This window comes from Pan troglodytes, chromosome 6, assembly GCF_028858775.2.
Source record: "Pan troglodytes isolate AG18354 chromosome 6, NHGRI_mPanTro3-v2.0_pri, whole genome shotgun sequence".
Lineage (NCBI taxonomy): Eukaryota > Metazoa > Chordata > Mammalia > Primates > Hominidae > Pan > Pan troglodytes.
The window spans coordinates 147,667,430-147,692,121 of NC_072404.2; the positions used below are offsets into that span (position 1 = coordinate 147,667,430).

The window sequence follows — 24,692 nt, forward strand, 5'->3', positions numbered from 1 at the left end:
ATGAATAAGGTGCTGAGGGAATGGGTGACAGAGCCAGAAAATATGTAGCATTTGTGTGCAGATATGCACATGTGTACACACACACACACTCCATTCTCTACCTCCATTAGTCATATAATCCTTACCCTGCATGTCGAGAGCTGGCCATCCATTCATCCTCTCTACCATCCATTCATCCTACCACATGCCAAGAGCTGGCCTATTTCAGCATATGGAATGAGGAACACTGGAACCCAAGGAGAGTTTATTTATTTATTTATTTTTTGAGTCAGAGTCTCACTAGTCACATAGGCTGGAGTGCAGTGGCATGATCTAAGTTCACTGCAACCTCCGCCTCCCAGGTTCAAGCAATTCTCCTGCCTCAGCCTCCCAAGTGGTTGGGATTACAGGTGCATGCCACCAGGCTCAGCTAATGTTTTGTCTTTTTAGTAGAGATGGGTTTCTCCATGTTGGCCAGGCTGGTCTCGAACTCCTGACCTCAGGTGACCTGCCCTCCTCAGCCTCCCAAAGTGCTGGGATTGCAGGCGTGAGCCCCCACACTCAGCCCCAAGCAAAGTTTCAAACAGCAGTGGGGAGTCAAAGTTAGTTGATCTCTCTGGATACTTCTTTAACTATGGATTCATTAACTGTTTCACGACTACTAAAATATGACGCAAAATATTTCCCCTGACTGTCAAATGCCTCTTTCCTGCACTCTGTGTCCCCCAGTGTGGTATCAGGTAAATCAGAGGGAGGCTGGAGGTGGCAGAGAGCAGCATCTCCATCCACAAAGAAACTAGGGACAAGAAGGGATGAAAGAGTGTTTAAAAGAGAGAGCAGCCCCTGCCCACCAAATGGTAAAAAGGAACATTCCTCAGGGGCAGAGGTAACACCCTAGAGCTTGCCGGGTTGCTGACGAATCAAAGTTATCTGGTTCTTAACAAAACTCAGAATCCTGCCATCTCTATTTAAGTCTTCAGGCATCATCTCCAGGCAGGAGGTCCCAGTCTCACCAAAATCAGAGTGCTCTCAAAGAAGGGCTGCTCTTCATCACAAACAGATGAAGTCCAAAGCTCATTCACTCATATTAACTCTATAAGAATATACCTGGCCCTTTCTCTGGGTGAGGTCTTCCTCTACCTGCTAGACACAAGAGAGACAAGGTCCCTGCCCTCCAGGAACTTATATGCTAATGAATAGGGATGGGAAATAAACAGGTAATTTTCATACTGTGGTGGGCAGCAGAAGGGAGTAAACAAAAAGACTTAATAGGAAGAAGTCAAGATTCCAGAGTGAGGGATATTTATGTAGGGTGGCCAGTGGAGGCCTCTCTGAGGACACGATATTTGAGCAAAAACCACAGGCATGAGGAGGAACCAGCCACAGGAAAAGCCAGAGAGTTTTCACAGCAGAGGAAGCAGTAAGCGTGCAAGTTCTGCAGCAGGAAGGAGCTGGGCTCAGGGACAGAACAAAGGCCTGTTTGCTAGTACACGGAGAGCCAGGGTCCAGGGTCACAAAATGAGCTTGCAGAGGTGGAGAGGAGTCACAGGATGGGGCCAAGGGGCCATGCCAAGAGCTTGGGCCTTATGCCAAGAATGATGAGATGCCCCTGATGGTAGGAGAGGTCCATGAACACCCATTCTGTTAACTTGGAAAGTGCTCACAAGCCTCCCGATTCAATTGCTCATCTCTTCGCCTGTTGTATTAGCTTGTTTTCATGCTGCTAAAAAAAACATACCTGAGACTAGGTAATTTACAAAGAAAAAGAGGTTTAATGGACTCAGAGTTTCATGTGGCTGGGGAGGCCTCACAATCACATCTTACATGGCGGTAGGGAAGACAGAATGAGAGCCAAGCAAATATAAAACCATTGGATCTTGTGAGACTTATTCACTACATGAGAACAGCATGGGGGAAACCACCCCCAGGATTCAATTATCTTTCACCAGGTCCCTTCCACAACACATGGGAATTATGGGAGCTACAATGCAAGATGAGATTTAGGTGGGGACACAGCCAAACCATATCACCTGTCATTTTATTGAACACAACACCAGGACAAAAAGGTTGTTTAGGCCACTGCCCTGCTGCAGATCCCAAACAGATCAGAGAAGAGAGAGGCTGGTATGTAAGAATGGACAGCATAAAGCACACATTTTCTACCACCGGTTTTTTTTTACACAGTGATCCCTGTTAGAAAATGTGTCCTTCAATCCCATATAAGCCTCCTGGATTATCATCCAGATTGCCACTCTCACATATGTTTAGGATGCCCTTCCACTAAGATCTGGGAATACAGATGCTAGTATGTTTCATGTTAGATTTTAGTCTTCAGTTATAGGAGCAACCAGAGCAGCAAAATTGAAACCACAGCTCTCTTGAGCCCAGATCCATTCAGTCACCCATTCCACAAATGTGTATTGAGTGTTTATTAGGTGTCAGTGCTGTTCTAGGGGTAACATACAAGTAAACCAAAAAGACTAAAAAACAAAAAATCATATTCTTATGGAGTTTACATTTTAAATGAGGAAGACATATAATACAGAACAATTATTAAGAATCATATAGCAAATAAGAAGAGACTAAGTGCTATGGATAAAAATAGAGCCAGGAGAGGAGATTGGGAGTTTATGAGTCTGGGTGGAAGGCAATCTAGAGTTTTACCTGTGGTACTCAGGGGAGGCAGATACCTGGATAGAATTCCAGGCAAAGGGGAACAACCAGGACAAAGATCCTGAAGCAGGAGCCTGCCATATTGCAGGAGCATCAGAGAGGACATTTCCGTGTCCAGAGCACTCTCTCCCGCCCTGGCCCTGCAGAGTAGGGGAGCGGGGAGAGCGGCAGGTGATGAGCTTGGACATCTCATGAGGACAGAGCATATAAGGCCCTGTGGGTCTTCATAGGCACTTTGGTCATTGAAAGGATTTGAACGGAGGAATGACACTATCTAACTCAAACTTTTGAAGATTAACTGCTGCATGGAGAAAAGACTGGAAAGACAAAGGTGGAAACAGAGAGAGTAGTTGGAGGGCTATTGCAAATATTCAGGCAAGAGACCATGGGGGTTCAATCCAGGTGGGTAACAATGAAGTGGTGGGAAATAGCCATATTCTGGAAACATTTTGTAGAGTCCGTAGAATTATGGGAGCTACAACTCAAGATGAGATTTGGGTGGGACACAGCAAAACCATATCAAGGTGTTTATGTTAAAATGAGGCTGATAGAGAGAGGCCCTAATCCAATCTGACTGGTGCTCTTAGAAGAAGAGACGAGTAGGACACATAGAGAAACACCAGGGCTGTGCACACAGAGGAAAGGCTATGTGAGGACACAGTGAGAAGGTGGCCATCTGCAAGCCAGGGAGAGAGGCCTCAGAAAAAACCAGCCCTGCTGACACTGTGATGATCCTGGACTTCCAACATCCAAAGCTATGAGAAAACAAATTTCTGTTGTTTAAGCTTCCCAGTCTGTGCTATTTTGTTATGGCAGCCCTAGCCAATGAATATAAGTGGTAGATTACTGACATGCAGGAAGTGCTTCCCTTATCTGACTTAAGTTTGAACTTTGAAATAAACTGAAGCAATAGGTTATTTGTGTTGGTACCTCTCTTTTCCAATTCTGGTTCAATGAAGGCACTGGGGACTCATTCATTAAAAAATTAAGAGGGGCCTATTAGGTGAAGTTTAGGCTGGCAAGGCATCGGATGCTCTCAAGCTGCTGGCAGCAAGAGAGACAAGGAAGTCATAATCACGGCCTGGTCTGACAAGAGCTACTATAGACATGTCTAACTGCAGGCCAGGAATAGTCCAATGAAGAATGTGACAGCCGAGCTAAGTTTTGAAGGACAAGGAAAAATTAGTCACATAAGAAAGGAAAGTGCTTTCCAGGCCGCACTGACATCATGGCTAAGCTATGCCCTTAGCCTGCAGACACAGTGTGCAACGTGTTCTGACCCATCATGGCTGAGGGAGACCCACCACCTGAAGGAGGCTGGAATTAGTCTTGATACCCTGGGTCTGGAAAATACCCAGGTATATTTATCAAGCTGCTTTGCCCTGAGCTCTATTCCGCATGCCCAACCTGTCAAGCAGGCCTGGGTTCCTGATGCGCTCTCCCCCGGGACTGGATTTTTGCTCCCTGCCTCCCTTGGCCTCACCTGGGCTGCTGTGCTCCAACCCAGATGGACCATCTAGAATCTCAATACCAGCCCCTGCCTGACTCTAAGCACAGCCAGTGTCTGGAAACTCCTGTCACAGAGTCATAAAAAACAAGAGTCTCTCCATTTAACAAGCACTTACTCTGTGCCAGCCATGGTTCTAAGCTTATTATATGCCTATCTCATTCAATTCTTGGAAAAAAACTATCTGATATTATTGTCACCAACATAGGACAGTAAAGAATGCTGAATCTTAAGGTTAGGAACTTACCAGAGCCTACATTTAGTAAATGAGATTTAAGATTCACACTCAGACACTTCAATGGCAACACCTGTGGACTTAATCATTGCACTGTTCTACAAATCTCCACCAAGAATCCACAAGCCCAGTGGAGACCAGTGTCGGCCCAGGTGTTAGGCCTTTGAGATGGTCATTTGGGTGGCAGGCCAGTCTCCACATCTGTGTGGAGCAGCCCTGGAATGGATGAACACCCTGGCTCTATTCATTCCTGCCTTCCTTTCCAATGTGCCCATAATATGGAGTTCTCAGGATGCCTCATTGCCAAGCCTGAATGGACAGTGACCACATTACCCATCCAAGGGGAAACAGCTGAGTACAAAGAGGTGAACAAGGATTCAGATGGGCACCTCCAGGGAAGGAGTAATGCTCAGAATCCTGACTCAGTTCTCAAAGGGGGCTGATAACTCATATTACCAGCTTATACTTTGTTTTTTTGTTTTTAATTTCTCTTTTTTTTTTTTTTTTAGAGACAAAGTCTTGCTATGTTGCCCAGGCTGGCCTTGAACTCCTGGCCTTTCAGTAATCCTCCTGCCTCGGCCTCCCGAGCAGCTGGGATTATAGGTGCAAGACCCTGCACCTGGCTCCATTTATATTTTCCGTCTTTGAAAGTCCTCTTATGTTTTAAGTCCCAGGTTCAGAAATGCTGGCTTTCAGATCAGGCAAGAAATCTTGAATATTCAATGCCTTGTGAAGATCTTCTCCAGATGATTCATGCCACCAAGGAAAGCTGCTTCCCCTCAGCTCCTAGGGCCTCAGAGGTGGGCTTGGAGTGGGGAGTGTGGAAGCTGTTATAAAAGCAAGGAATGCAGACAAATGGGAAGCCTCGTGCCCAGCTGCAGGCTCCATCTCGGTAGTCTCCCCTCCCAGGAAAAAATACTCCATTTTCCACCCTACCTTGGGAATGAGACCATTCCCAAGCCATGGCAGCCTCATCCAGGGCACAATGGGTCCCAGTATGGCTGAAGTCGGGAGAACGGGGAGTCTGACAACAGGAGAAGATGTCATCGAGCTCTTGGGGAGGGCAGAGCTCCTGTGACTGTTAAGGCATAATGCACAAGCCCCGTGGGTGGCATAATGTGGAATTCATCTCCCCCACAATGCCAAGAGGGTCCAGGCAGAACAATCCAGACTCTGTCAGCAGGGTCCTCCAGAGAGTTCAGGCCACGCTGACGAGGATGAAAAAGAGGGGAGATCTGCCCCTCATGGCCGCTGCTGCCACTCAGAGCTAACGCATACATATTCATGGGATAGAAGGGCAGCTCCCGGGAACGACCCATCCTCCACAGAGGCCACAGGGCAGAGGTACAGCAGTGCTGCGCCTCACTTGGGGTGGGCTGTGTGTTGTTGGGTGGAGGACTCCAGGAAATACCCTTAAATACATGGATGTCCAAGGTGAAACCCCTTCCTTTGCCTGCTGCAGACATATGACTCCTGGCCTGAGCTCAGGGACTCCAGAAAAACTTACTTCGTTCTCAGCTCAGTTTGAGAACCAAGCCCAGGTTTTCTACTTCCTACTCAGCATCAGCAAACCTGCACCATATCTGTTCTTCTCGGGTGGGCTCCATGGCATTTGCTGGAGTTTCCACAAAGAGTTGTATGTACACACAAAAGTTCAGGCCGTGCCCTACCCCATCGCATCTCATCACACAGACTGTTTTCTGAGTCCTGACCATGGTGTTCCCTTAACTACACTCTTTTGGCAATAAATTCTTGATCCCACAGGCTTCTGGGGGCCAGGAAGGTGACTTTGGTATGAGATCGCATTTTGTATAGGGAAATCTGGACCCACAATTTGGGCATCTGTACGACGTTCCTTCAGAAGAAAGCAAATGTTGGCCCCGAACATATATGCATGATTTTGAAATTAGTGGATTTGTTTTAGACTCTCCAATATTTTGATATTTTAAATGTTTCTTTCCTGTTTCAGAACACCAAGCCTCAGTCCCCAGGCAGCATAACTGAAAAGCATAACTGAAAAGATACACACTACGCCAAATAAATCAAATCACCTCTCTGCAGCTGGCCTCCTAAGGTTTGTACTGAGCCACAGGCTAGTATTTAACTGCAAGACAAATGTCTAGCGGAGCCCGAAGAGCCTTACCTGCCTCTCTGACATGATGTAGAGTTGCTCGTGGTCCTTGGAGAAGGCCATATCCCGGAGGACTGGGCCGGGGTCCACCACCTGCACCGTCTCATACTGGAGGGCGTTGCCCCTGGGTCCATCCACCCGGATCTGTGGAGAAGAAGAAGAGAGCCAAAGTGAGTTCAGATCCTGCACTGCCCGCAGCCAAACTTCAGCCAAAGACCCTGTCAACAGCCAAGGGAGAGGGCATGAGTTCTGTCTCTATAGTGCTCACAGGCTAAAGCCAAGGAGTGGAGTGACATAAGCTCACCAAGGGCCTCAGGATGGGAGTGGCAGAGAGGGAAGTGGGGGACCAAGCTGGGCTTCACCAAGAATCCAGTCTTAATCTCCCTGGTTCCCTATGCCTCAGGCTCAAGCATTTGATGCCTTTCTTGCTGGTCTTTGGAGAAAAAGATGAGGCTCTGAGGCCTGGAGGAACAACATGTAATTGAAACTGCCTCAGATCAGAGTGTCACCCTGCATTGGAAAGGCAATATTATTTGCTGCATTTGTTAGCAGAAAAACATGTCAGTGTAAGGATGGGAACTGCTACCTGGATGTCATTGCTGTTCCTTGAAGGTGAACCAGGCAGGGGGCCAACCCCAAAGGTTTCACACTAAGGGTCTCTTTTTTTGCCATTGAAATAGTGGCTTATACTTATACCATTAGGTCCTGAAACCTTCTGGAGGTTTTGTTCATGTCCCCAGCAAAAGGGATGTGGGAATTACAGGAAAATGTGCTTCAGGCATGAGTCATCCACAACCTTCCACAAACACTCAGCTGAATAGATCATCCCCGGCCATCCATAAGTCCTTCCTAGAAATGCTGGGACAGTGTAGAGACAATGGAAAGAAGACTTCTGCCCACATGCCCCATGAATGAGAACTAACCTAGAAAAGACATGAGCTTTCCAACCCTACATGATGCTCATCTGGCCTCTGGATGTTGGCCAAGGTCTCTGGAACCGTCCTGTGTTTGAGTGCATAGATCCAACATGACCGCTGCGCGGTCAGTGCTAATAACACCACTCCCATAAATCAGGAACAAATATTACTGAGAGTGTGGCTAGGCAAGAACTAGGGGATCACCACACTTCCCTACCACATGCATGACTGTAAGCTACACATAATGTAATTTTAGAGATTTCAACAATAAAACTAAAGAAAAAAATTATATTCCAAATATTCCCATTAGGCACTCTTATTTTTAATTTTTAATATATAATTTTTAACCTCTCACAAGATCAAGGAGAATAAAAGAGTCATTCTGAGGAACTAAATTACAGAAAGAACACCATGTTAATGACAACTGACCACACCAGGTCCCCCAGAAGGCTCCCACCTTTCATTTCTCTTGAGTCCATGAACTCTGATATCAGGTTATTTTGTGGTTTATTTGCTTGATTTTGGGTTTGTTCTGGACTCTGATTTTTAAAATTTCCTTTTAAGCATTATTTTCAAGCTTCATGGACATCAGGTACTGGGAGATGGTTTTGCACATAATTCCTTATTGATATAATCCTCTCAATCCTGTGGGTTTAATGTTCATTCATTACGGCTCATGTGTCCCTCCAGCATCCATTCCACCCTCTCCCACCTTTTGGGTGGGATTGAACCCACTCCTTGCTTCCCAGGTTGTCCGTGATGAGCATAAACAAACCAGCTTGATCTTACTCTCTGCCACAGTGATTAAGAGAAAATAGGCTCAAGCCAATCAACGTGAATCAGAGCAAAGCAGGGACTCATGGTAGAAAGAAGAGGCCATCTTTCTTCACTCTCAAAGGGGTAAAATGAACTTGCGGCTCAAAGATCTGTGGGCAGCCCTCTCCTAACAAGGAAGGGAACTGGAACCAGGGCAGGTCAAACACAGAGATGGGAAAATATTGGTCTTTGGTGACATCGCTGAGCCACTGAATCAAAGTAACCCCAAAGCCTGCCTGACATTGGGACTTTCTAGTTACTGCAGATATTTTCTTTAGGTTAAAGTAATACAAAGGTTTTTTGCAACATCAAAAGTCCTAGCGGATGCACTGATAATAGACAAGAAAAATGATACCCAGGTACATTAAACAAGTGGCCTGTGGGATAAAATCTGGGGACAGAATTAGAATTCAGTTTGACTCTGGAAGTCCATGCTTTTCCTACCACCAGTTACATGAGAGTCCTTGCTCCCAGAGGGTTTCCCGTATGTCTCCCGGTGGTGGCCACCTAAAGGCAGGGAGCTGAGGTCAGGGTCTGTCTCTAGTCTGTACAATTCCTGAGACTTTCTCTAGTCATTCTTGATTTTGGTGCTCAAACACTTGAACCTGACAAATATTTATTTTAAAAATGAATAAATAAATGAATGTAGTTCAGATTCCTCTTTGATGGTTTCCCATTAAGCCCATGAAAACAACAGTTAAAGGATTTAAGGAGTCGTGGTTAGTGTCAAAAATGGAAATGCCTCTGATTCCCAGAGCCTTCCTTCTTCTGTGCCCACCCCAAGCCACCAGATGTCCATGCTGGCCAGGTCCTTTCCTAATCTAGATGAAACAGGAGTTCATGCAAAACCAATTGGGATTACCACCCAAGTCTGACCGTGCAATGATGGCCTTGGCCCCTGGCCCAGCCAAGCTTCATCCCCAGCTGGGAGGTGCCCCTGGAGCAGAAGCAGAGAGTGATACTGAATGCCCTGGCTGGTCTCCAGCCCCCTCAGGCCACCATCGGCCAGAGCAGGGTCCCCAGGGGAGTGCTGGCGGAACTAAGCTCCATCCAGTGCCCCTTGGCCTGATCCCCAAATGAAATTACATTCAGTGCCTCAGCAGTCTCCTTTATCTTTCAACTCCAACTTCACTGCTCCTTAGGATGAGGGGTTTGCTGGGTGTGGCTGGACATCAAAGGAAGCCAGTTGACTTGGGGGATGGACAGAGGGGTGGATGAGGAAGCACCAACTGGACAAGTTTCCATAGGCCTGGCCTTCTGCAAGGAGGCTGGATGCAGATAAGTCCCCACCCTCTGCACTCTGCCAGTGAGAAATATGTAACTGGAAAGGCTCCTTCTCTCTTTTCCCACCCCACCCTCCAACAAATTTTCAGAAAACCAAAAAAAAAGCATTATTTATTCATCTGTTGAAAAAATTCACACAAGACATGGATAAAGGAGTTTGTGGTGGAATTTACTGAATGTTCGATGAGCAATACAAAAATTTAGGTAGAATGGACCAGCTGCCGGCTCTTGGACCCTTAACATAGACAAATAGAACAGAGCTGTTATTTATTGAGTGGCCACTATGGGTCTGGGACGATGATAGGCATTTTATGTATATTTATTTTCTTATTTAAATCTCAGAACTCAGTAAAGTAAGCATTAATATTGTCCCCCTTTATAGGTGTGGCACAAAAAAGGTTAAATAACTTAAGGTCACACATCTGGCGGATGGCACAGGCTGCACCCTTACCAGGGTCTGATTGTTTCCAGTGGTCATGCTTCTATGAGTTCACACTCTACACCAAAGGCTCACACTGAATCCGGCACTATTGTTTATGTAAACCTGCATTCCTTCAAGACGTCAAAGGAGTTGATTTTAAACAAGCATCACCCCAGGGGTGCTGGAGGAGCCATGTCTTTATCTACTGCAGTTCTGGGAGAGAAACGTGCATATGAATGAAGATGCTGTTGTAAATTTTCTAAATAATGATCCCTTATATTTTTGCTTTATACCTTGCAAAGCATTCTTAAATAACACTGTCTCAGCTGATGGTTGTAAAATTTTTATGATGTTGATTGCCAGAATAATCATTCTCATCTTCCTGATGAAGCAGCTGAGATGGAGGCTGTTCTGTGCCTTGCCCCAAGTTCAATGATAAACCAATGGCATATAAGACTAGAACCCAGGTCTCCTGATTCCTAGCTCAGTGCTTGTCTCTTAGCTATTTAGATTTTCCAGAAGCCTTTGACAAGGTTCCACATGAAAAGGTATTTAAAAATAATGAGTCTCCATGGGACTTCGGGCAGTTTGGCCATGGAGAGAGAGAACTGACTAAGAGACAGGAAAAGACAGGTTTCTGCATGGAGAAGTAACTAGTGTTACGACTAGTCTCATTTAATATTTTTTATAAATGGTCTGGAGGAGGGAGCAGGAAAATGTGCAAATGATTCTAAACTCTTTGGGACAGCAAGAAGGCCAATAACAAAGGTGAACTACAAAAAAAAAATGGTCCACCCTCTGCAGGGGCTGACAGTTGCCACGTGGCAAATAGCCCTGGGACCATGAGTCTCCCAAGGAAGAGGTCATGCCTGCTCTACTCAGTGCAATCCCCGATACATGGTTGGTGCTTAGTAAGTAATTACTGAATAAATGTAAAACAACCACAGTCTCTAATATTTGAGCTGCTAGTTATAATCGAGGTAAGAGTCAGGATCGAGGAAGGGATCAGAGCCACCATTTACTACTCCCAATACTCGGGCAGCCAAAAAGGCCCACAAAATGTTAGGCAGCATTTAAGTAAGATTTCATAGAAAAACAGACAAGCAGAAGCCATCATCTTGGTCAAGTTCACCTGAACATACGAGATCACATTCAGTTCACCGCTCATAAGGTAGGAACACAATCCAGATGCCTGCAACTCAAGAACAGCCTAGGAAAGACAGCCCATGCCAGAAAGAAATAGTTGAGATGAAAGAAGACACACTGACCAGTGGCCATGGTTCAGTCACCAATGCAGAGGCCACCCCAACACTTGTAACATGACAGCTTGAACAAATTAGATTTCTTTTTTGTTTGTTTGTTTTTGTTTTCAGACAGATTCTTGCTCTTGTTGCCCAGGCTGGAGTGCAATGGCACGATCTCAGCCCACTGTAACCTCTGCCTCCTGGGTTCAAGCGATTCTCCTGCCTCAGCCTCCTGAGTAGCTGGGATTACAGTCACCTACCACCACGCCCAGCTAATTTTTGTATTGTTAGTAGAGACGGGGTTTCACCATATTTGCCAGGCTGGTCTCAAACTCGACCTCATGATCTGCCCGCCTCGGCCTCCCAAAGTGCTGGGATTACAGGCGTGAGCCACCGGGCCCAGCCTAGATTTCTTATTTTTACATAGTATAGATACTTGTGGATCACCTAAACAATGAGAAAGGATGAAAACAGAAATTGATTTTTTTTTTTTTTTTTTTTTTGGTAGAAAATGTAAAGAAATTGGCCGGGTGCTGTTGCTTAAGCCTGTAATCCCAACACTTTGGGAAGCCGAGGTGGGCGGATCACGAGGTCAAGAGATCAAGACTATCCTGGCCAATATAGTGAAACCCTGTCTCTACTAAAAACACAAAAATTAGCTGGGCGTAGCGATGGGCGCCTGTAGTCCCAGCTACTCGGGATGCTGAGGCAGGAGAATAGCTTAAACCCGGGAGGCGGAGGTTGCAGTCAGCCAAGATGGTGCTACTGCACTCCAGCCTGGGCGACAGGGCAAGACTCCGTCTCAGAAAAGAAAATGTAAAGAAACCAATCACGGGTCACAAAGGTACTTTGGGTGTTTGGAAGATGTTAATCTCTGAGGATGACACCAAGGAGGAAACCACATCCCAATCCAGTGTGTCCCTTGACGGAGCGACACATCCCACACCCACCATGTGTCTGTTGAATGCCCACTGTTCCGGGGCCTCTCCTAGAGAGGAGAGGTGGTAAGTGCCAGCCCCGCCTTCCAGGAGGCCTGTCTCCTGGAGGGCTCAGATTTCACACAAATAATGCCAGGTGGCAAATGCTATGGCAGAGGAGTGTTCAAAGGCCTCTCTTTGTTCTTCTCAGGAGATCTAGCCAACTGGAGTTTAACCAGGGATGATCAGCCCAGCTCCAGGCGAGGCTAGTGGGCAGGGAGCATCATGACCAAGAGCTACCAATATGGCATGCCAGTGATGAGAGCTTGACTAATACAACACATAGCAGGTAACGTCAGATTTACTCAAAGCCACCTTAGGGGACAAAATCTTTTAGATCAGTAGGAAGGCTGATCTGAAGTAGCAAAATTAGCAGGACTAATAGATTTCATAAAGACGTAACATACTGACAGGAGGGTTAGAGTAAAAATTGGAAAAAGGGCGTCTGAGGGGAAGAATTTGATCATCTTCCTGCAGCATCATCTTGAGGAGAGAGAGAGACTAGAGCAGATCAGAGAGCCACTGTGTCCTCTGTGGTAGGGAGGGGTGCCCCTGCAGGCCTCACCTCAGCCCCCGTAGATAGTTCCAGAACAGCACTGGACAATGGAAGATAGTACAAGCCCCAAATGTGGGTCACATATGTTACTCAAAATTTTCTAGTAGTGGCCAAATTTTACAAAACAAGTAAAATTAATTTTCATAATATGTTTAATCTGACCCAATATACCCCAAATATGATGTTAGCATGTCTACAAGTATAAAAATTTTATGGAGATATTTTACATTCTTTTCCTCATACTAACTAAACCTTTGCCACCTGAGGTGCATGTTACACTTACAGCACAGCTCAGTTTGGAGCAGCCACGTTTCAGGTGCTCACTATGTGGCCAGAGGCTACCATATTGGACAGCACAATTCTAGACTATTCTCTTTCCTGTGTATTGATTCTGCATTCACCAAGTGACCTTGCTAATAATTTGGTTTGGTGACTATCCCCCTGGAGCCATGCTCCATTGAGATTTTGCAACCACCCCCAACCCCAACTGGCCCTCCCCCCCACCGTCCTCTGCTGTAACCCCTTTGTGTCTCCCAGGGACCTTCAAGCTACAGCACAGTGCAGTGTGCCCCATTGCCCTTACTTTTTGGGCATTCTTGGGCTGTATGATCCAGCCAGCTGTATGGTCCCCATCAAGTCAGAATGCTGCTGCATGGGCCTCATTCTAATCCAGGCTCATTTGAAGCACCCATGCCTTCTCTTCCCACACTCTGGGCAAACCTCCTCTGCAGCAGGACCCCTGGTACCGCTGCTCATGGGAGGGGACCAACCAGTCAGCCAGAATCATTGCTATGGGAGGGGATTCTTGGAGACTCTTACCTGCACCAAGTAATACTGCCTTGGGAGAGAGTGGTGATAAGTGGGACACCTAGACGGTGGTGGGCATCTGGGGCTGGGGGCAGCAGCTGACTAACAATTGCATAGATGCATTTCAATATTAATGACTGGTGAGGCCACATGAGCACTTAAGGACTGAACATCATCTTGCCTGTGCCACACAGAAACCTCCACTACAGTGTTCAGTGTGCACTGCACTACTCCACACTACATGCAGCTTACCAAGAACACACACACACACACACACACACACACACACACACACCCTCTACTCTGGGTATCCAGGCATCTGCATCCCCAGCCACTCAGTCCCTGGCCCGGGATCTTCCAAGGCAGCCAGCCCCTTTCCTCCAGCCCTGCTGGCCCCCTGCCGATCCACCAGTGGGCACCGCCACCTATCTCCATCCCTGGCACGGTGAGTCTCCGCACTGCCAGACAGACTGCTATTGAAACATCAGCAGCGTGGCCTCCGCAAAGGTCAGCCATCCAGGGAGCTCCTGGCAGCTGCTTGTTTGTTTATTGGAACATTATCTGGGCCGGGCTGTTTATTTACATCCATTGAAGGATTGAACAATAAATATAGTCTCCCAGTAGCAGGCAGATGCTTGCACTAGAGCATTCTGGCTGCCGTCTTGCTTGGACTAATCTCCCTAATGAGCAAACAGTGCTATTCATCTCTAAAGATGCAGGCCACCTCTGCACTCTCCCTTTCCTCTCTCCCTTCGCATCCTCCCCAAACTTCCTAATGGAGGTCTACACCTTCGAGATTTGGGAGCTGGGCCCAGGTATAAGAATGCAAGGGTGGGCTCTTATCCAACAGGCAGGGAAATAGAGCTGGAACTGTAGATGGAGAGGGGAACAGAGCAAACCTGGAAGCATATGTCCCAGGGCAAATCTGAATTCCCCACCTAGACCCTCAAACCTCAAACACAGAGGCACATGGCAAACCAGCTGGTGGTCAGGACAGAAGGAGGTCAGGCCTTGCTCACAGGGCCAGAGGTGGAGGGGCTTGTGCGGAGGCGCCCCATATTCCAGCCATGCCAGAGCCAGAGTTAGGCCTTGAAGTGCCCAGAATTGGAAGGAGATCCCTTGCAACAAAATGCAAACCAGTTTGCAGAAGGGAGACTTCATTGGGGCAGGCAGGGATAGGTGAGGAGCCGAAGGAGGGAAGTAAGGGGGCCAGGTTTGGCTCCTCTCAGAAGCCTTGAGCACATGACTTCAGCTCTCCTAGCTGTCCTGAGTCTCTCTCCTGGCTCTGACCTGGCTCTCAAGGAGGCAGCAACAAAGATCCTTGGCAAGCAATGAGTGACCAGCCGTATCTCTGGCACACAACAGCGGTATGATGTCTCTCAGGAGGGAGCAAACTATGAGCCATTTGGATCACAGATATGCAGCCTACTCAGTTGGACCCACAGGTTCTAAATGATGTAGCCCTCATCACTGTCACTTGGCACCTGAAAGGAAGAATTAGCACACCAAAGAGTGCCGGAATCAGGCACAGGGTAAGTACTCGTTGAATGAATGAATGAATGAATGGCCTGAGAATCTGATTCTGGGTCTGAGTTGCCACAGCTGGAACCAGGAGACACAAATGCACACTCACAGACATGTGTGCACACACATGTATACACATGTGCACTCTCTGGCTCTGAAGATGGGGCCACATCTCAGCTCAAACACAATCTCTAGAACTTTCCCTTTCTCATTCTGCGGAAAGGAAGAGAGGACAGGTGATACAACCGTGTCTGGGACAAAGAGGAGCTGGGAAGGGTGCAGCAGGTTGGCAGCAAGAAAGATGCGAATATGGGCATGAGGTCTGAGTATCTTGGCAACTGGCTCGTTGTGGGTTAAACGTCTTCAGAAAGGGGACCTTCCTTGTGGAAGAGCTGCCTAGTTTGCAGGCTGGTAGACTGGAGGATTTCTCAGTTCCCATCAGACTCTGATGGGCTGCAAGTCCATCTCCCCACCAGAGGAGCTCCCTCACACCCCAGGCCCTCACTGCCAATATCCCTACAACCCCACACCAAGGGCATCTGAGAATAAGACTGCACTCATAGAAGCACCTCGCATCTTCCCCAGGGCTTTTGTTTTTTAAAATTATTCCCTCCTGCCTCTTCCCTGGATTTCCAATCCCCTCTCCCCATTCTGCTTTTGCTTTTTTTCACAGCACTTGTCCCCTTCTGACATACTGTGTCCTGCATTCATTTATGATGGTTATTGTTTACACCCTTGCTAGACCATACACACCACAGGAGCAGAAATCTTTATCAAGGGATATATCTCAGACCCTTGAACCGTGCCACAGAGTAGGTGCTCAATAAACATTTGTTGAATAAATGAATGAATGAAAACACTCAAAGTAATCATCTTCGTGTTTCTTCATCCTCATGGTGTAGATCTCCCCTATTTTACAGTGAGGGAACCAGTTAGGGGCTTTCCCTCACTGTAACTGGGAGATGCTACAGCAAAAGTGAAATGGAAACTGCCCAGCGAGGCCCACGTGGCCGGTAGGTGCCCTGTTTCACCAGCAGGGTGGACTGTTTGATGCCACATCCGTGCCTTCCTGCCTTTAGTCTCAGGGCTTGGAAGGTGGGCGTAAACCCTGCTTCTGTGTTCATGTTGCTTAAGCTGCCCCAGAATAGCTCCATGAGGTACTTTGTTTTGATTTCCTGATTCCAGCCAGGAGAAAGGGGATGCAAAGGGAACTGCAAGAGTGTAAACAATAATTAATTAGACAGGCAATGTGTGTGCACAAATCCTGTGCCGTGTTACCAAACACTGCCGGGACAATCGGTCCCTTTGGGTCTCCCATTACACACATTCTCAGAGCCAAATAATGATTTCTATGCTGCCATTAGGAACTTCTTGCCCTGCGATGTCCAAACCAAAACGAAACCAGTGATAATGGCCTCCAAACCTTCCCCACCTGCTTGAGTGGTGACACAAAGAACAAGCTACAACTCCAGAAGAGAAAGATGCTGAAGAAATTAGAAGGGAAGTCAATAGGGCTGATATAAAGAACATACCAGGAAAAGGTTCAAACCAGCATATTTCACATGTGGAATATTTTGAAACAGCTTCACTGATTGCACCATTCCCAGAGACTCACCAGACAGCACTGTGTGCTAAAGTTACAGGTTTGAAACCTTGGTAGGTCAGCCACCCTGTGACCCCAGAGCCACAACTTCTTTGGATAGCCTGCATCCTAAAATCTTGGTTGGCCATTTCCCGTGTGCCTCTGGTTAGAAAGGAGCCTGGGCCACTCCCACTCCTAGGAAAACAAGTTCCCATGAATAGGTAGTTAATTCACCACCTGCCATGCGCCACACACCATGCCATGCACTTCACACGCATCAGCTCCTTCTGACACCTGGCAGATGGACCACGCTCATCCATGCTGCAAAAGACCAGAATCCTGAGCTGGGGTGCACTGGCAGCACAGGATTGGTGAAGTCCAGGGGCAAACAGCGTGACTCCCAACTCTGACACTTAGGAACTGTGCAGCCTCAGACAATCTACTAAACTTTCCTATCACTTTCCTCATATGAAAAACAGAAATAATAACAATACCTCATTGTTATCATTATTGTGCAAGTATGATAATGTCCCAAGCATGGATAATACTTGGCAGAGTGAGGGGGTTTTGATAAATACTAGCAATGATTAATGTGCAATGATTACTATTCAAATGAATGGATCTCTATGATTTTCATCCAAGCCCACTGAGAGCACAACCCTGATATAAAGAGGTTAGAAGGTTTCTATATGTGCCGTAGATAAAGAGGCTAGAAGATGTGGCCTGCAGATTGGACTCCCAACATCTGGCAAGTTCACCTAAGGGCAGGAGAGGGAGAAGAGGACCCACAGCTTAGCTCTGGGCTGTCTGAAGACAATAGAGGGCAGGGAACCAGGACTAAAGAGTCTGTGCTCTTTAGCATGAATTGTACAGAACAAAATGGACCCAGAGAACTTCCCGTGGCTGCCCTGAAGCTACAGGAATTGTCTAGGAAACCCTGAGTCTGCTTTAACTCAGGAGAGACTCAGAAAGCCAACGACTTTATGGAGGAAGAACAAAGCAGTTTCATGCCCATGGTCTGACCAAGCTGCAGGAGGGGAAGTGGAGAACCACAGCCTGGCCTCGCTGAGAGATGCGGCATCTCTGAGGACCCAGGGAGGATGGAGGGCAGAGGTGGGGCTGGCAGGATGCTGGGGAGAAGCAGAGCCAGTCTCCAAAAGCAGAGTCAGTGGCTCTGCACGGTGTCAGGCACAGAGACGCAGGCCAGAACCAGGACCGCCAGCTCCTCATCCACACGCCTCTATTGCCTCATCCTACAGCTTGGACGAGCCACAAGCCACGTTCATCTCTGCCCCCACACATGGGGAGGCTACCTCCTCTCCTCTCTGCCCACACAACTGTTGCAGTGACAAAGGGGTTAATGCCTGCGAGACAATGAGGACTGGGAACAGGTGTGCAAGGATGCTGGGGCTGGCACAGTCCATGTTCCTCTCCTGCTGGAAATCTGGCCTCCTCTGGAGTGGGATCCAGCAGGTGCTTCATGCTGTTACACCAGAACCAGGAGAAAACCCCTGTCTAGCTGGAGGCCCAAAGAAAACAGAAGTAGAGAGAAACCCGGGAATCCAGGGACTCCTGTGTGAGCTGCTACCACACCTTCAGGAGTCGTCCAGGTACTAACTCAGAGGAAGGATGCTGCTAGCACAGAGCTCGGCACAGAGCAGAGACTCAATAAATCAACTACACTAGCAAAGGGGGACTTCATCGCAGCCTCAGAAGCAGCTTCACCTCCCTCTCCCTTCACATCCCACATTTACCAGTAGGCACCGCCACCCTAGAGTGGCTCCCTTATAAGCTATAGGGTGTGACAGCCATGAGTGTGTCAACATCTTGAGGGCAGGTCAGTGGTGTAGAGCTTAAGCCTGGGGCTGTGCAGGCAACCAAGCTCGACTGCTGATTCTGTCTATCATAGATGTTGCAACCTCAGGCAGGTCTTTTCAGACTTGCTTGGCATCCTCAGGTGAAACACGGGTCTCAGAATTTGGAGCTCAGAGCTGCCGTGAGGATCTCATCAGGTGAATTGTGAAATGCTCTCAGTTCAGCACCTGACACATGCAATATACATACGTGCCTGTGAGTTGTGGCTAGTTAATACGTAGCTGTGCCTGGTTAGCCAATGTGAAGATGAAGAGGAGATAACGTGATGCCGATGATGGTGTAGCAGAGCACAGCTTCCCCTAGCAAGGCTCCCTGGCAGCTCTGGGAACACCAGTTGCTTAATAGATGTTTAGTAAATTAACAAATGAACACATGAGTCCCATTAACATTGGAAAAAGATCAGAAGGGTCCCAGCATCCTAAGAGACTATCTTCCAAGCTTACCTTTCTTTGATGTTCTGTCCTTACAGGACCACCAAACCTCTTTCTAGCACTAAGGGCACCCGCAGCAGCCAGCCCTATATGGCTCCCATCATCATGCTGTCTGCAGGAAGCCCCGTGGGTCTGTTGCTCAGCCCCCAGGCACTCTTCTGCAATTTCCTTGACAAATAAATAACCCAGGGAGTGTCAGACAAGTGCGTATTACCTCAACATCTGCTCTCCCTACTGGGCTCTGCTCTAGGTTCTTCCCCTGCAGCCTCATCAAGCTACTGGGGCACCAGCACTTTCAAGGGGCACTGAGGCTGCCATCCAAGGACAGCTGTGTGTGTGTGAGAGAGGCTAAGAACAGCCCATGTTCACCTATGACAAGGGGCAGAGGTGCAACTTCCCAGAAGGTGGAGGACGCAACTTCAACAAGGCTGGGGTGCCTTTCTCCATTCACTCCTCATCCCCTTGGGAAGCACGCTGGTCAGAGTGGTGCTGCCTGACTTCTGGTTGAAATGATGGAGTTTCATTTTGCAATGTCAGTGCATTTGCAAAGCCCTAGAACAGGAGGGGATTCCAGATTTGCTCAGTTGGGATCTATACCAGGATTTCAAAGTAGCCCCAGTTCCTGGGCTATCTAGGATAATTGTGTGTGTGTGTGTGTGTGCGTGTGTGTGTGTGTGTGTGTGTGTGTGTGTGTGGCCTAAATGAGGGTCAGAAGGAAGTGAGGGATGCATGCGACATTACCCAAGATCCGGCTCACGAAAAACTGAGAATCTCAGAACTCTCCCCAGAGTCTCCCGGTATGATTTGGTGCCTCCTGTGGGCTCCAGCGGCACTTCCTGCACACTTTGCTTGTGTCACTTACATGCATTGCTACATGGGGTCATGAGCGCTCACTGTCTTCCCCACTCCCTAGGAGCTTCTTGAGTGCAGGGGCTACACGTTATTCATCTTACCCAAGCTCACTAGCCAGTAAGTGGAGCACCACACTGAAGTTTACATTTTCTGGCTTCAAACCTGTACTCAGCAACAATTCTTCTAAAAGTAGGCACTGTAATGTTCAGTGTCACCAGAAAAAACAATTACTAGAGCTTCTTTGAAGAGTGGGCCTCACTCAGGGCTATCTCATAGATCACCACCCCTTATTGAATCCTTCCCATCCCCGTCCCACACATCTCTCCAGCACAGACACTGCCCACATCTTACTTTTTAAAAACAGCAGCTACTCTGGGAAAGAAACACTTGGAACTATCACAAATGAGGACCCAGAAATTCATGAGTCCTGGGGTGAGGCATGTGAATAGTTTACAGTCAGAAAATCTGTTCCCAAAGAGACTGTGGGGACAGCCTTCCCTGGGCTTAGAATGCTGAAGCTGAGAAGGGCATCCCTGTCTGGGGATGACATCACCAGACAGAGCTGGAATGCACAGATGCAGAAAGCTGGGGGCCCTGGGGCCAGGAGAGAGCTTGGCTGGAAGATCACAAAGGGGCTTTTGACCACCCTCATCCCAGGAAAAACCACAGAGCCCCAGCTTTAAGCCACCCCCGCCCTCAGTTGAGGGGCCTAAAGACATCCTCCTCCAATCAGACGGGTGACCTTTGATCCCAGTGAGGGAGGCACCAGAGCCAAAGTGCCTTGAAGGAAAATAATAATAATAATAATAATAAGTGCCTGTATGGGTTACTCCTTCTGCCAGAAGCCTGTGGAGTTAGTTGCAGAGAAATCCATTTTAAAATAAGATATTGGAAAACCATTCTCTCCGTCACTGGCCACAGTTATTACAATTATTTATGTGGCATCATCAAGGCCCATGTGTTTCACAGCAATTAAACTATTGATCTCCCAGCTCTGAGGCACTGAGCAAAAACCTACAGCCACTGGTTCTGGTGCTCTGGGAGTTGCCTCTCCCCATGTTTCAGATGTGAAAACTGAGCCCAGTGGGGAAGTCACCAAGAACAAGAGAGTCAGGGGATGGCACATTAATATTAATGATCAATATGTTAATATAATATGCTAATGGTATATTGACATTATCAATAATAATATATCCATTTATCCATTTGGCCAGCACTTACTCTGTCAAAGTGTTAGTTTTTAGGTTTGCCCAAGAAATTAATAATGTAGTAATTGAAAGCATGGGTTCCAGAGGCCATTAACAAGGGCTTCTACGCAGCTCTGCCAGGACCTAGCTACATGACCTTTGGGAAATGAGTCAATTTCTCTAACCCCTGGTTTCCTCATCTGGAAAATGCAGATAATAACAGTACCTACCACAATCAGTTGACGTGAAGATTTAATGAGTTAGTAGATGAAAAGCATTTAGCACACTGCCCAGCACATAATCACAGCTAAACTACAGTTAGCACTTATTAACACGGGGGGTCCATGGCTACTCACTGACCCATGACACGCCTCTGGCAACTCATGTTGCACAGCTACGTCATTGGCAAAGGAGAGAGGTAAGGCTTACTCTCCTGTGAGTCGCTGCACTGAGATTTGAGGGACACTGCATTCTTTTTTGATGGTCTTGAGGCAGGAGCTGCACCTGGACCTCTGTTTGCAGCTGCCCCCTGGATGCACATGGGGGTGGTCCTGAGCTCCAACCTCCCTCTCTGCCTACCTCACTGTACCTATGTCCCCATCACTTTTCCTCAAGCCTAGAGTCAATATTAAGCTAGTAATGGTTACACAAAGTCTTATTTATGAAATGCATTTAAAGTAATATTATTTAATGTGTTTCAAGGACATGTTAAGGGATAAAAGGTATTGAATGGTGGGAGTCTGAGACTGGTTTTGAAATAATTCTCCTTCCTGAACTTTTTGGCTATAGGAAATTGCATGTGCCTGGAACATACACTCTTATATTGCATGGTGTGGACAGAGAGAGACTAAAAGTAGGGTGACAGTAAAGGACTATGATGCTTATCTTGGTCTAGCCAAAAGGCAGTTGGAATAGAGGGTAAGGACAGAGGGAGAAGGAGATGGGGCTTGAAGAATGAAGGACAAACTCTGGATTGTCACACCTGGGTGGCCAAGGGAATGGTGGGCCCAAGGAGCAAGTTGAAGGGAATGCCGTGTGGGTGGAAAGAAGAAGTGCGGGTCTGAGATCTGCTGAATGTCACTGGTGGGAGTGTGGCCGATTGACTGTCTGATTGTTTTTGGACATTCAGGACTGAATGTCTGCTGGATGTCTGACTGAATGACTTTCTGCTTAGGCAGAAAGTCATTGCTTAGGACAATTGAGTCACTGTCATTTTAGAGGTGGATTGTGAAATCATGATATCAAATCATTTCCCGGAGCCAGAATTTAGACGACCACCATGGCAGGCTGGCCCTCCTACCCTGTCTCTAAGGGTCACATCAGACACATTCCGTAGATTACAGAATACAGATTGGAAAAGTGCCGGGGAAAGGGAAGAACACAAATCACTATTTCCTACTTCCCTTCACATTGCCCCCAGACACTACAGAGGGCTCACTCAGTTGAGGAATAGAATGTTCTCCCACTTCTCATCCCAGAAGCTGAAATAGGCTCCATGCATGACCCAACATAAACTTGCAAATGAATAGGCAGTCACTTTGAGGAGCACAGGAAAGACACACCGATTTAATTACCTTCTCTGCACCATCACCAGGATCCTTCAATTTTAGTATCTGAGGAACTTTTCTTTGGATCAAACAGTTTCACAGAACCAAACAAAAGTCTCATTTTGCACCAAAATTTTCACACTTTTTGCTTAGGGCTGGTTCAGGAACTTCTTTCCAAAGTCTATGTCAAATTAAAAATCCAGAAATACCTACCATTATTTAAAAAATAGTAGGGTTTATTTCCCACACTGACCTAAGACTTAAAACAAAACGAAGCCCTCTAAGGGTTGAGTGTGTGGTGTGGCCCCTTCTCCCCACAGACCTTCCCCTTGGGTCAGAGCGTTTAGTCGGCCTCATGCCAATGCCCATGACCGGGGGTGCTGGTTCCCTTCTGCTTCTTGGGGCCTTCCATGGTTCACCCCCATCAGAGTCTGGAAAGGGAGGCCACGGGAAGTAGGGAAGGGAGGAAGAGAAAGGAAAGGGTGGGAGAGCTGAGGGTTGGAGAATATCAAGAAAAACTGAGATTTTACAGGTTGTTACTCTGGGTTCCAAAAGAGGTCCTCATGGAGGTTCCACATCACCAGACCCTGGGTCCTGTATCAGAACTGTCCTGGGTCTGCACGCTGGAGTTCACTAACTGGACTTCCAGCCACTTTACTTCCCATCCTCAAGGTAGACCAGGAAAAGTCATGATGGAAAGACTTCTTTGTTCCTCCTCAGCCCAGCAGGGCTCTGATCATGCCAGCTTGTTGTGTTGCAAGACACGAAAAGAAGCCAGCAACAAAATTGTCTTGCGTCACTTAACTTCCTCTCAGATTTCTAAGCAGGTAATTATTTCCTCTCCTCCAATGGACTGCAAGCATTTTGGAGGGTTTTTATCACAGACACTCCATAAATAAAAGTGTCAGATTATTAAGGATAATCTTATCCACTCTCCTGAGCAAGTTATCCAATGGAATATTGTGCTCTTCCTCTGTGGCACTTTCTTCCTTGACTTTTCCATTTGGCACCTAAGTGAGCCAGGGGAGGATGTGTGAGCAAGGGAGACATTTCTGCTACTGGGGCCTGGGAAACAGGACCAGAGGGGCTTTCACTCCGGTCTGTTCTGTGTGACCTCTGGGAGGCTTGTTTTCTCTAGTTCATTCCATTGCTGAACATGAGTTGAGCATGTACTGTGTAAAATCCCACCCAGAAATGCAGACGTTTCATATAAGATTTGGCTGGTTTCTACCCTCAAAGACTTCTTGTCCAAAACAAGATTCACAGCACAATTTAAAAAGCAGTTTCACATTGACTTTCTAAATTTAATTCACACCACACATAGTAAGGACACAATAAACTTTATTGAATTAATAAATGAACCATGATTCCAGTGAGGGAAGGAGGATGATTATTTGTACTCATGTTGTATCTATGAACAAACTAAGACTCAGATGGGCTACATGATGCTCAAAGTTAGATTATAGCTAACAAGTGCTGGATCTCATTTTCGATCAGATATTCTGGTTAAAACCCAATATACCTTGGCCCACATCTCACGCCCCTCCCGAGTGAAGCACATTCAAATGATTGACTTCTGTTCTGGTGGCCATGGAGAGGAAGCAGTGGTCGATTCTGAGGAGTGTGCTTCCCAGAAGAGTGGCAATGTGAGCTGATTGTTAGGAGGAATATGATTCAAATAGCAGGAGCCATGAGGAAGAATATGTCCTAGGCAGGCTGGCATGAGCAAAGGCAGAGATGGAGGAAAGTGCCACGTGTGTGCAGTGTAGGGTAGTCAGCTGTGGTCAGGGCATATGACTTTTGGGGGCATGGTGGGAGGGAAGCCCAGAGTGGTAGGTTGGGTGCAGGTGCAAAAGACCCTTGAATGTCTTTCAAAGTGCTGGGCTTTGACCTGTACACAGAAGGGAAGTGTTGTATGTTTCCAGGATGGGAGAACTGATACGATCTTTCATAAACTGGAGATAATAAGCAAAGCATACCCTAATTTTTCAACTTGGAAAAACTGCTATGCCCTTGAAGAGGGGCACTGTCATTCCTTTAACAAAGTGAACGCCCATTTATTGCCTCAAATGACTAAACTAAAAAATGCGACTCTATCACCATAAGCCTCCCTATGTTGTGTTGGGAGGTGGATTTTATTGAATCGT

General features: G+C 47.1%; 1 protein-coding gene across 2 annotated transcripts in view; it reads right to left on the reverse strand.

The window, feature by feature from the left end:
• Nucleotides 1-24,692, reverse strand: part of PLXNA4 (plexin A4) — a 451,572-nt gene that overhangs the window by 167,692 nt on the left and 259,188 nt on the right. For both annotated transcript variants that reach the window (XM_024358047.3, XM_024358046.3), the window contains exon 4: nt 6,538-6,669. In XM_024358047.3, the coding sequence (XP_024213815.3) occupies nt 6,538-6,669 (132 nt within the window). The remainder of the gene's footprint in view (nt 1-6,537; nt 6,670-24,692) is intronic.